This window comes from Pogoniulus pusillus, chromosome Z, assembly GCF_015220805.1.
Source record: "Pogoniulus pusillus isolate bPogPus1 chromosome Z, bPogPus1.pri, whole genome shotgun sequence".
NCBI classification, from domain to species: domain Eukaryota; kingdom Metazoa; phylum Chordata; class Aves; order Piciformes; family Lybiidae; genus Pogoniulus; species Pogoniulus pusillus.
Window position 1 is genome coordinate 52367313 of NC_087309.1, and position 12579 is coordinate 52379891.

A 12579-nucleotide genomic window follows, 5' to 3' on the forward strand; every position below is an offset into this window, starting at 1 on the left:
GTTCTGGGCCCCTCAATTCAAGAGAGATGTTGAGGTGCTGGAACGTGTCCAGAGAAGGGCGATGAAGCTGGTGAGGGGCCTGGAGCACAAATCCTATGAGGAGAGGCTGAGGGAGCTGGGGGTGTTTAGCCTGGAGAAGAGGAGGCTCAGGGGTGACCTCATTGCTGTCTACAGCTACCTGAAGGGACACTGTAGCCAGGTAGGGGGTGGCCTCTTCTCCCAGGCAACCAGCAACAGAACAAGGGGACACAGTCTCAAGTTGTGCCAGGGTAGGTCTAGGCTGGATGTTAGGAGGAAGTTCTTCCCAGAGAGAGTGATTGGCATTGGAATGGGCTGCCCAGGGAGGTGGTGGAGGCACCGTCCCTGGGGGTCTTCAAGAAAAGCCTGGATGAGCCACTTAGTGCCATGGTCTAGTTGACTGGCTAGGGCTGGGTGCTAGGTTGGACTGGATGATCTTGGAGGTCTCTTCCAACCTGGTTGATTCTATGATTCTGTGATTGAATGAACAGAATTACACAACCACCGAGTTTCTCTACTTAACTGCAGATTTTTCTCAATGGTGTGCAGTTTACTTACTGCATTCATTTAACATAAAATAAGTTCCCTTTATAATAATTACCTATTTTTTTAGAGAATTGTAATTTGTAAATGCCTGTGAGCCATTAGAATTAAGTTAACAAATGTTTCATTATACATTGCGTCATTCTACTGCTTCCTGTGAATTGAAGGAGATCTGAAACAGAGATGAAGCAGGGAGAGAAAACATAATGTAGTCATGTTTTATAAAAGGAGCCAGTTTTATTCTGATGTCCAAGTATGTGAGATGTGATATTACCCTCAAATAAGGGCAATAACACATTAGATAAATTTGAAGTACCTTCTGGTAAAGATAATCTCAGGTTTTCTTCTGGTAAACAAAAATTGTTGACAGACGGTCTAAATGACAGTACTGGATGCATAAAAATGTCTTCCAAAGTTACATAACTTTGGAATAAAACTTTAAAATTGAACTGTTTTGAAAATATTGCATGGGAAAAATCTTGTCAACATGCCTTTTCATGTTTTCAGTAATTCAACCTATTCAGAGCCACACGTGTTGAAAGGTTTCAACATGGAGAGGCTTGTTTTGAAAGTCACTATTATAAAAAGGTATTTCACAAGTCCACATTACTGTTGTGACAATTTTTGGTGATAGGTGTCAGTCAATTATTCATACTTGTTTCAGTGGTCTCTCCAAGACCATTACTTTTGCTCTCTTCTAGACAAGTAACTCTTTTCCTAGTGAAAGTAGCAAACAGTGTATCCATCATCCCCAAAACTTCTAGTAGTTCCTCTTGATAGTCAATCTCTTTTCCTATGGCTTTCTGAAGTTTCAAGAACTGTCTATCAACAACTGCCGACTGCCCGACCACAGGCTGATAAATGTCTGTAAAGAAAAAAGTCACTTAAGAATCCACATCTCTGTAAAAACAATATAATTCTATTATTACCTAGCTAGAGATGCATTTAATAGGCTGGATGTTAGGAGGAAGTTCTTCACTGAAAGAGTGATTTCCCATTGGAATGGGCTGCCCAGGGAGGCGGTGGAGGCACCGTCCCTGGAGGTGTTCAAGAGAAGACTGGATGAGGCACTTAGTGCCATGGTCTAGTTGACTGGGTAGGGCTAGGGGATAGGTTGGACTGGATGGATCTTGGAGGTCTCTTCCAACCTGGTCGATTCTATGATTAAGGAGTCCAGTACGAGTCCAACATTGTCAACAAAAAATGTAATGGAGTTCTGAAAACTGTGTTCATTATTAGCATGTGCTTATTAACAGGAAGTCAAACAAATATGTGTTTTTACAACCTCAAATACTATTTTTGTTTCACTGGTAAAGTGGAAGTCACTTCTACTATCTATTTAAGCATACAACCATGAAGTATCAAAGACACCTAAGAAACCAGGAGGAGCTTCCTGCAGCCAGTGTAAGTCAGATGCTGACTGCAGTCACAGTTGTCTGGCAGTGTCTATTTCTGGATCACTGAGTTCTTAGTTACTAATAAACCCAAAAAATGTTTCATTTCTTAAAAATAAAACAATTTCTTAATTTATTTCCAGGTTAGCTGTACAGCTTTGAGAATTTCTAGTCTACTTACCAGTGATTATATCTGCAACAGTCACTAGTATAGAAGTAAATCTTGGATCAATCACACGCCTGTGAAAACAGAACACATCCCGGTTTTACTGGTTTTGGAAAGCGCACTTCTTCTCTCATCAGTGTAGAGCCCTCTCATGAAGGCACACAGAGTTTTTCCTTCATGAAGAGATCTCACAGAACAGTTGAAGAGGGCTACATACATAGTATTGATGATTTCAGGAAACTGGCAAAAGAGTCAGGTACATAAAGACAGGAGTTTCACCAAGGAAATGTAATGCAACAGACTAAAGGTAGAACGTATCAGGTAAGTATCACAGTATCATCAGGGTTGGAAGAGACCTCACAGATCATCAAGTCCAACCCTTTACCACACTGCTCAAGGCTAGACCATGGCACCGGCACCAAGTGCCACGTCCAACCTTGCCTTGAACAGCTCCAGGGACGGCGACTCCACCACCTCCCCGGGCAGCCCATTCCAGTGTCCAAAACACGCTCTCTCCTACTGTGAATAAAATTATTTCACACTAGCAAGTAAACAAACTATTTCAGTGCTACCCCAGATCCTAGTAAAAGAAAGCAGCATGCATGTGCGATTTCAAGAACACCAGCGTTCCACTTACGATCTGATGAGACTAAGACAAAAGCTATCAAGAAATACCAATCTCAAAACAGTGAAGAGAGCATTCCAGGTTAAAGTAATACCTTGCCACGAAGGTAAGAAGGAGGTCGATTTGCTTCTCGTCTCGGCCTGCAAGCGCACTCCTCAGCGTTCCTCTGCGATGTAGCTCCTGCATGACTGCAACTGTAACTTCAGGAGTATGAAGCCTGATGGGTGGCTGGACACACATAGTGAAGAGTTTAATACCTAAACATCTTTACACATAGAACAGGGCTGATATGAGCAAAACTAAAATGGAACCCAAGCAGGTTGGATTCATTTCTAGTTATACACTGAGATAAAATTAAGTTTGATATACAAAAAAAGAGTCCACACCAGATGACGGCAAACAACTCGGAGACCAGAACAATGCATTACCTCCAGTACTGCATCAAGAGCCTTGGATGACTGAAAGCTCTTTAGCAGTTTGTCGTATTTCCTCAAAACGTGTTTTACAGGTTTACTGACACAGAAGTCTTCCTAGAATTGAAAGATGAGTCCAGAATGAGACAGACACACAAAATGAGTTAGAAATATTCCAGTGAACGTGTGTTTGTGCATCTTTGTATCTTTCCTCCCTTCCCTATCTTCACCTTAACACAGAAACAAAAAATGAAAGTTCTGAGGAGAGCTTTAGTGTACATTTTCTCTTCACCCTGTACCTGTTTTGGCATGTAAGTTCTTCCTTTCACATAGGTTCTATATGCTGGTTGTCTCTTCTTCGCAGTCTTTTCTTTCCTTACTTCAGGTTTTCTGTGTTTAACATTTAGCACTCCATTGGTCATGCCTACAACTATGGTTTCATCTTCAGGCTAAAACAAAGAAATCACATAATTATGAACCAAGTGTTTTATTTGATGATGCATCCTCTACTACACAATTTTTTAAGTATTTATGCTTAGTGATAATGCTCTAATCACAGTAGCACACAAAAAATAATGTTGTTAGGCACCTTTATGAGGTCTATGGTCAAAAACCCTGTTCAAAACAGAGACAGCTCCAAGGGTATGACAGTAAGCAACATTAACCATCTAATAAACGCTTTAAAAATACCTAGAGGGACTACAGCCTGTCTAGTGAAGCAGGCAAAACCACACACTAACATCTTTCTCTAAGTATGATCTCTAACAGGTTTTGATTTTTCAATGGTGTACAACTGCCTTTGGCTATTACACGGACAACAGACATGGACAAGCTATCACCACAGGATTTTGGGAAACAAGTGGAAGTTGTTCAAAATACCTGTCACTAGTGTAAATTTCACATCTATACCCAAGGTTTTATGTGTTTGGTGATAAAGGTTATAAATTTAAATGATGTGCTGGAGAAAAATGCTGACTTTACACATAAAAGTACTAAGTTACTATTAACACATAAGTCCATAAAAATATTATCTGAATGCTCAACTGCTGATATGAAAAAAAAAAAAAGTGTTAAGAATTACAACCTAAGAAACAGAAACTTGAAAGTCATGCCACCAAATAGATCCACTGTTAACCAACATCTTAAGTCCTGTGTGAGTCACTCTCAAAAAACAGTAGCAGACTCTCAAAAATTAGAATGAGAAAACCCTGAGGAGAATCAAAGACTGCCTTGATTTAAAATGGAATTCTTCAGCCTGGGAGAGACAAAAAGACAACATGGGAGGAATATGATAAAAGCCTAAGGAATGATGACAGGAATGACTGTGGATCGGCTGGTCGTGTCTTTCAAGGGCAACAAACACAGCTAATAAAGGCTCAAATGGAACAAAAAGGAGCAATTCTTCACACAAGTAACAACGATGTGGAACTTAGTGTCAAGTAATCTAGTGAAAATTAAAAGCTTGCCAAAGCTTGGGAAGAGACTGAGCAGGTTTGTGTAAGAGATTCCTTGCATTACAAAGGAACTACACACTACTGAACTAATTTCTCATCTGAAAATAAGTTTGCAACAACATCAGCAAAGTTATAAACACTTGCCTTGGTTTTAGTTTTTCATATATGTCTATGTATGGTTATAGCTGGATACAGCATGTGGAATTAGACTAACCTTTGCTTTGACCCAGTAAAGTCAGACTTAGGTTCTCATATGGCCATTGAAAGTTCAATTTGTTTTAGTCTAAAGGAAACAAAAAATTATGTTCCAAAAGATATGTATGTGTGTGTATATATACATACACACACGCACATGCAGCTGTAGAGAAATCAAACCACGGGTATTTCACATTTTGCAGCTGCTGCAGTGGCTTAAAAATATGGAGGATTTTTTGTTCTGTACTCTTTATCTCAACCAAGAGTAATTCAAAATTCATTTAGCTCTAGCAAGTGAACAAGGCAGGAAATGAAGAAAGGAAGATACCCTCTCCATACAAACACCTTCCCCTAGATTTCAGAAGAGCAAGACAACAATAAAGTAGCAAAGTTAACAAAGAATCTGCAGTTTCTTTTTCATATGTCCTTCAGAGGCCACATAAGAGGGTAACTATATGATGCCAGCATTGTTTTAAAAAGGGTTTTCAGCCTCCAATTTTCTGGTCAGTAGATCACTTATCTATTAGAACTTAAATGCTTCAGAGAAACGAGTCTATTTTCTCTTTCCAAGACACTAAGATGGATGTTATGGCAAACCAATTTTTTTATGCTCATGCTTCATATGCTCACCTCATTTCAACCTCAAACCAACCTGACCCAAACAACTTCTGAGACAAGTTCACCTTATTCTAAATTTCTCAACAAACTACTTTATTTTACCACTGCCACTTAAGAGGACTCACAAGGTTACTGAAAAGCAAAAGACCAAGCACAACCTTCTCAATGTCAAAGGATTTCCCTTCTAAACTGAATACTTTCCCAAAGATATATGCTGTCCTTCTAAAAACACACAATTTTGTACAGATCTAATTTAGTAACATCTAGTATTTGAATGTATTATGTTTAAAACCTCTCAATGCACTTTTAGCTTGGGAGGAATGTATTTAGTCAACCTGCTTTGCACATGTAGCATTCTTCTGAAACACTCAATAGCAATGAAAGCAAAAATTAATTACCTCAGTGACTCAAAATGTATCAGTGATTACTTTGCCTACAAAAGATTCAAATGTACTTACCGACAACGCAAGACTGAGGACAGACGTTGCATAGTTAAAGCTGTGGACTACTTTGTAAGATGTAGTACTGTAAATCTTCACGTGCCTATATGGAGAAGTAATGATTATAACCTTGTTACTCATGTCTTATTGTAGACATTTGACAGGAATTTCATCGCTCTCAATGTCTGCAGGACATTTAAAGAAACTAAGTGTTTATGCAAAGCATTCTTCACACTAACAGTCTATTTCTTATTTATTACCTCTCCTGTAACAGAAAGGTTCTGTTAAAAAAACACACCGAAGTCAAGAAAGGATTATTCTGACAAAAAAGAAGATTAAAATGTTATGAGATCCTAAGAAGAAATGGCAGGCAGATGTAGTGACTATGTGACTTCAGCAATGCTTACTAGGAAACACTAAGGAAGATGATTCTTCAAATTTGTTCTTAAATCTTAAGATGTACTGACAACTTCTGGAAGTAAACTTACTGTGTTCTATCCAGATGCAATATAATGGTTTCATTTGAAGGTACAAAACATTTAACAAAAGGGAAACTTTAATGTTGTGATAAAGTCTATGAAAGCCAACAAAGTACAAGAGGTGGGGGGGGGGGGGGAAGAAGAAAACAGATCATTATCATTTCAGACCACTTCATATTTCTAGTTTCAAAGACAACAGTCTGAGTGTTGACACTTTGCAAGTCAACCTAAACAAATGAGAAAACAAGGAGGACATATTTCATCTGCGCACCTCTGGTACAAAAAGCAACAGAATAGAGACAGAAAACCCAGGCTCTTTTAAAGGTAAGAATTTAAATACTTTCAGTTATGCAAGCTGCATTTCAGTTAAGAAAAAATACTTTACAGAGACTGTAAAGGTCAGTTTAGAGATTTAAAAAAAAAAGAATGCTGCTTCAGAAGTTCCCCACCTACATTCCCAAACAGCACATGCAGCCCTTACTGACTGACACTCAGGCTAATAAGAGGAAAAAGTTGAAGTGTATCACAATACATACCTTGGCTCCAAGATACATTTTCAAGCCCCCAAAAAATGCACTGATTCACGGTGATGTATAAAAACTTTCAAAAGAAAAAAGCCCTAAAGAATTCACATCACAACAAAGCCACAAAATACACTAACCTGTCCAAGGATCCTGACAATAACCTTTGTCCAGAGCTGTTCAGGCATAAACAAGTTACAGTTTTATGGTGATTTTTAAGTGAAACCAGTAATTGTCCACCTTTCAGTACATCCCAAACCTTGACATATCGACCTCCTGTGAGAAGGAAACACACACAATAATCTGACATACATACACATTCTTGCTTCTCTGGAGAAGTTCTCATAGTGTGCTACCATGCCTCCTTCAGAACAGTTTTTTTTTACCTACTCATTATCCCCAACCACTACGACTGTATCCTGGGACAAGACATTTTACTAGCGTACTCTGTTTCTTAGGCCATTCTGCAGGCATTGCTTGATTCTTCTTACCAAAAACATAAAGAAAAACAAAAAATCATCAAAATCTAAGTACCACTGTGTTACAGGACTTTTGATCCAGTGGCCAAAAAAAGCGTTGCTATCATTTAAGAGACAGATACAGTCCCATCTTTTCTAAATTCCTTAAATATGTTCATTCTTTAGCACTGAGACAATTCCTCCCAAATTACTAATGATAGTACAAGAGGAAATGGCCTCAAATTGCATCAGGGGAGATTTAGGTTGGCTGTTGGGAGGAAGTTCTCTCCTGAGCAGGTGGTCATGCACTGGAACAGGCTGCCCAGGGAAGTGGTGGAGTTGCCATCCCTGGAGGTGTGGATGTAACACTTGAAGCTATGGTCTAGTGATGAAGGATGCTGGGATGAAGGTTGGACTGGATGATCTTGGTGGTCCTTTCCAACCATAGCGATTCATAGTGATTAGATGTGCTGAGGGGTTTGATTTAGTCAATGACTTGTCAATGTGAAACTAATGATTGGACTCAATGATCTTGAAAGTCTTTTCCAATCTAGGAAATTCTGTGATTGTGTGTTCATTTAAGTCTGTTTCTTGTTATGAGGAAGGTGCTTTTTTTTTTACTCCTGAAGACTTGTGAGAAATCCAACTTTTAAATCACTTGCCATTTCATTACTAAATGAAAACAACACATGAGCAAGAAGCAGCAGAAACATTTCCCAAATTAAGGCCACAGAAAGAAATTCAATTTTATTGAAGTACCTGCAGATACTAGAAGCCCACCAGAAGGGAAGAGCAGCACACTCTCCACAGGCTGACCGTGTTCTATTGTCATGACACTATTTTTCACTCGTGTATCAAACAGTTTCACAGTGTGATCGTAGGAACCTGCAGACAACACAGCAAACAGCTTCAGTTTCATAATTTCAACTATTTCAGGAACCAAACCAGTCATTTCCTATAAACTACAGCAGCTCCTGTCAAACAGAAACAGTTTTAAACCTTCCATTTAGAACACTTTGTGATTTACCTTGGTTGCCTTTGGGCAACCTAAGCCTTCTAATTCTAGATCTACAACATGTCTTAGTCATTTATATCTGTTTTACCGCATCAAGTGTATTAAAAATAAATACCAGACAATCTGACGAAACTCAGTTTCTTGTGCTAGGAATACTATTTTCGTCATATCAACTTACCACATATTAATAGAAAGCTACTTCTAGGAAAACCAAAACAAATTAGTTTTAAATAACTTCTCCCACAATCTTGAGGAGAGGCTGAGGGAGCTGGGATTGTTTAGCCTGGAGAAGAGGAGGCTCAGGGGTGACCTCATTGATGTCTACAACTACCTGAAGGGACACTGTAGGCAGGTGGGGGGTGGCCTCTTCTCCCGGGCAACCAGCAATAGAACAAGGGGACACAGTCTCAAGTTGTGCCAGGGGATGTATAGGCTGGATGTTAGGAGGAAGTTCTTCCCAGAGAGAGTGATTTGCCATTGGAATGGGCTGCCCAGCGAGGTGGTGGAGGCACCTAGTACCATGGTCTAGTTGACTGGATAGGGCTGGGGAATAAGTTGGACTGGATGATCTTGGAGGTCTCTTCCAAACTGGTTGATTCTATTCTATTCTATTCTATTCTATTCTATTCTATTCTATTCTATTCTATTCTATTCTATTCTATTCTATGATTCTAAGTGCACCAGTTCAGAGCTGTGCCAACTATAATAGAACTATTGTGCTCCTTCAGAAAAACTCATAGAACACTTCAGTCAATGCTGTCTAAAGGACTTTCTCAAAACTTTCAAAGAACAGTCAGAACAATGTGATTAACTCCAACAAGCTAAAGCAAAAGATGTAGGGCTGGGGGATAAGTTGGACTGGATGATCTTGGTGGTCTCTTCCAACCTGCTTGATTCTATGATTCTATGCTAGAAATTAGTTTACTCATTTTTTTCCCTATAAACATTTGTGTCAAGCGAAAAGGAAATAACCAAGTAGGCGTTCAGCAGGAAGACAGATCTTCCATGTTTCAAACATAATAAAGATCCAACTGTACTAAAACTATCTTCCTAAAATTTCCTTCAATTTCACCCAAAAGCAGCACAAAATGTAAAAATACAAACCTGTTATAAAGACATCTGCATTCACTTTACTTGCACAGCCGCATCTCACATAGTCAGTATGTTCATTGTAGGAGATGATTTCTGTACTACTCGGAATATCCCACAAACTGGATGCATAATCATCACCAGCAGAAAATACTCGGTACTTATCAGACAGGAAGCCCACAACATGAACAGGTCTAGAAACAACAATAACCAAAGTTACAGTGTGTACTTGTCTCCAGAACAGTTTGCATGAAGGGCTTATTAAAGTATTCTCTCCAAATTAAATGCACAAAGTAATTACTGTTAGAAGTTACAAAGCCTCATTTTAGGGGTTAAAAACACTTTAGTTCTTGTCTTTCCAGTCACAGAATCACAGAATTAACCAGGTTGGAAAAGACCTCTAAGATCATCGAGTCCAACCTATCACCTAACCCTTCCAATTAACTAACCCATGGCACTAAGTGCCTCATCCAGCCTCCTCTTAAACACCTCCATTTCCTCTTGTCCTGTTGTTAATTACTTGGGAAAGGAGGCCAATACTAACCTCATTACTACCTCTTTTTAGTTAGCTCTAGTCAGTGCTGAGAGATGCTTACTTGAGCACTGATATGGTCTGCCTTAAAGGTTTTACAGGTTTACCTGGATGTTCATTCAAAAGCTGCAAATTCTGCATTTGTTACTTAAGAGTTCTGTGTACTGGCACTGTTCCTTCAGAAAAAAAAAATCTAATGGTAAATTTCAGTTAGGACTGGGTTGGACACTTCTCTTGTCCTTTAAAATCAGTATTTAAATCTGTATTATCACTGAAATATCCCAGAAGATAGTAACTGTGCCAGAAAACACAGATTCTCTTAATCTCATTATAGTTAAATTAATGGTAGGGACATAAAACAATACTCAATCTGAAAACAGAGAAGACCTCAAATAGAAACACTCTCAAGGTTCACCAGTGTGCTCTTCATTGGTGTCCTGGTCTTCCCTAGCATAGAAATCTGTTTAACGTAAGCACTGTTCTCCCTCACAGGTACATCAGAACTCTTCTTCAAATTCCTTCCCCACTCCAACCCCACCCCACTATTATGACTATTTTTCCTGGTGTGGTGGTTTGGGGTTTTTGGTGGTGGTGGTGGTTCAGATTTTGTTGTTGTTTTAGTTTGGTTGGTTGGTTTTGGTGGTTTATTCGGTTGGGTTTTTTGGGGGTGTTTTTTTGCAGATGGGTTATTAAAAAGGATTCCTGCTATTTCTGTATTACAAATGCTGTGTCCAGCAGGAATATGGAAGTGATAGTCCCCTTGTACTCTGCTCTGGCGAGGCCACACCTTGAATATTGTATTCAGTTTGGGGCATCACATTACTAGAAGGATGTGGAGGTGATGGAGTGAACAGAGAGAAGGGCAACAAAGCTTGTGAAGGGCATGCAGAATAAATCCTATGAGGAACGACTGAGGGAGCTGAGGCTGTTTAGTTTGAGGAAGAGGAGGCTGAAGGGGGACCTCACAGCTGTCTACAACTACCTGAAAGACGCTGTGGAGAGGATGGTGCTGGTCTCTTCTCACAGGTAAATAGTGATAGAACAAGATGGAACGGCCTCAAACTGCGAGTGGGTAGGTTTACACTAGGTATTAGGAAAAAACTTTTCCCAGCAAGAGAGGTCAGGCATTGGAATGGGCTGCCCAGGGAGGTGGTTGAGTTACCAACCCCCGACGCATTTAAAAGTAGTTTGGATGCGGTACTTAGAAATATGGTTTAGGGTGAACCTTATGAAGTAGAGATGTCAGTTGGACTTGGTGATCCTGAGGATCTTTTCCAACCTGAGCAGTTCTGTGATTCTTCTTTGTTTAACCACTTCTTAGTATGAACACTTAGTGCCAGCATCACATAAATGAGCTTACCACTGGCATGCAGTCATAAGACTGTGTCTATATAAGAAAAGATACCATACATTATATATTTATTCTTCCATGTACTCAATACATATTTAGAACTAAGAAAAAATAAACGCTTCCATTTTGAATTAAATTTAACCACCTTTCACTAAGATCTACAGGAGACAGCGGCAAGCAACATAAATGGGCATTACAGAGATTTTCAGCAACATGCAAAGCAGATATATGTAAATTCATATATTAATACACACAATGCAGAAAAAAAACCAGCCTTACTTAGTGTGACCATCAAATTGTCTCAGAGGTGCTCTTCCACTAACATCAAAGAGGCGAATGCTCCCTTCTTCACTGCCAGCAACAATCAGATTGCCATCATCTCTGTATGTGGCACAATAAGCAGCATCTTTGAAGCGAGAAAATGTTTTGATCGGTTCCTGAGAGTAACGACCATAAATGTGGATCTAGAAAAACAAGAAGACATAGTTAGCTCAAATGACTTGTACTGAAGGGCGAGAACATAAAAATCTCAAGAGAAAGTGCTTACCCTTGAGGAGGCTGTGACAGCATAGTTATATGGAGCAACTGGAGAGAAGTCGATTTTATTCACTGCACCAAACTCCTTTATCTGAACAGGCGTCTAAAACAATTGCAGTAAAATCATTAAATAGACATAAAAGCACCGTCAAAAAAAACGAAACCACAGAACAAAATCTCTTCTTCCTTCAGAAAGCTCAAAATTCCATTTAAAAAACAAGGTATTTTTTTAAAATAGTCCTACTGAGAACTACTGCCAGGCTACTTCTGCCCTTATACATGTATTTGCGATTCATGCATTACAAATGACACATTAGTTACGAGACTAGAAGAAAAAAGCTTACTCGCTCACTCATGTTTCAGCATATTTGGAACATACAAGAATATACACTTGGACTACACACACGACTTTCGGCCAGCCTGGGACGCACTTCAGAGCCGCTCTGTTTCACAGCGCTACAGAAGAGTCGGTTCTAACTGAAAGCCCAAGCATCTGGCGGGACACGCACGGACCGGACCGCAGACCCCCGTGCCACACACATGGTCAGAGAAGGCGCCCCGCCGCCCGAGCACCGCACTCCCCGAACGCCTGCCTCCTACCTTGTAGCCCCGCCAGTACACTGTGTCCTGCGTGATCCTCTCCCCGAGCTTGGGGACTACCTGAACCACCACAGGCTTGTACGCGGCCATGGCTGACCGGGAGCGGGAGCTGGAGTCGAAGCCGCCGGGCA

The 12579-nt window shown here is 39.9% G+C and overlaps 1 protein-coding gene across 1 annotated transcript; it reads right to left on the reverse strand.

The window, feature by feature from the left end:
• Positions 1–413: 413 nt before the first annotated feature.
• Positions 414–12564, reverse strand: UTP15 (UTP15 small subunit processome component). Its single transcript, XM_064176618.1, has 12 exons — positions 12449–12564; positions 11859–11951; positions 11591–11775; positions 9444–9622; positions 8084–8209; positions 7007–7142; positions 5885–5969; positions 3459–3608; positions 3175–3276; positions 2841–2974; positions 2137–2195; positions 414–1426 (listed from the first exon to the last, which is right to left on the reverse strand). Exons 1-12 carry the CDS (start codon positions 12536–12538, stop codon positions 1203–1205), a joined length of 1563 nt encoding a protein of 520 aa, XP_064032688.1. The 5' UTR covers positions 12539–12564; the 3' UTR covers positions 414–1202.
• Between the last annotated feature and the right edge of the window lie 15 nt (positions 12565–12579).

Coding starts and splice junctions, on each gene's coding strand:
- UTP15 (XM_064176618.1), bottom strand. CDS start 12,538: ATGGCCGCGTACAAGCCTGTGGTGGTTCAGGTAGTCCCCAAGCTCGGG. Junction 5,970..7,006: donor TTGTCAGGATCCTTGGACAG/GTTAGTGTATTT, acceptor TTCTCCATATAG/GCACGTGAAGATTTACAGTA. Junction 2,975..3,174: donor CTCTTGATGCAGTACTGGAG/GTAATGCATTGT, acceptor ATGTGTGTCCAG/CCACCCATCAGGCTTCATAC.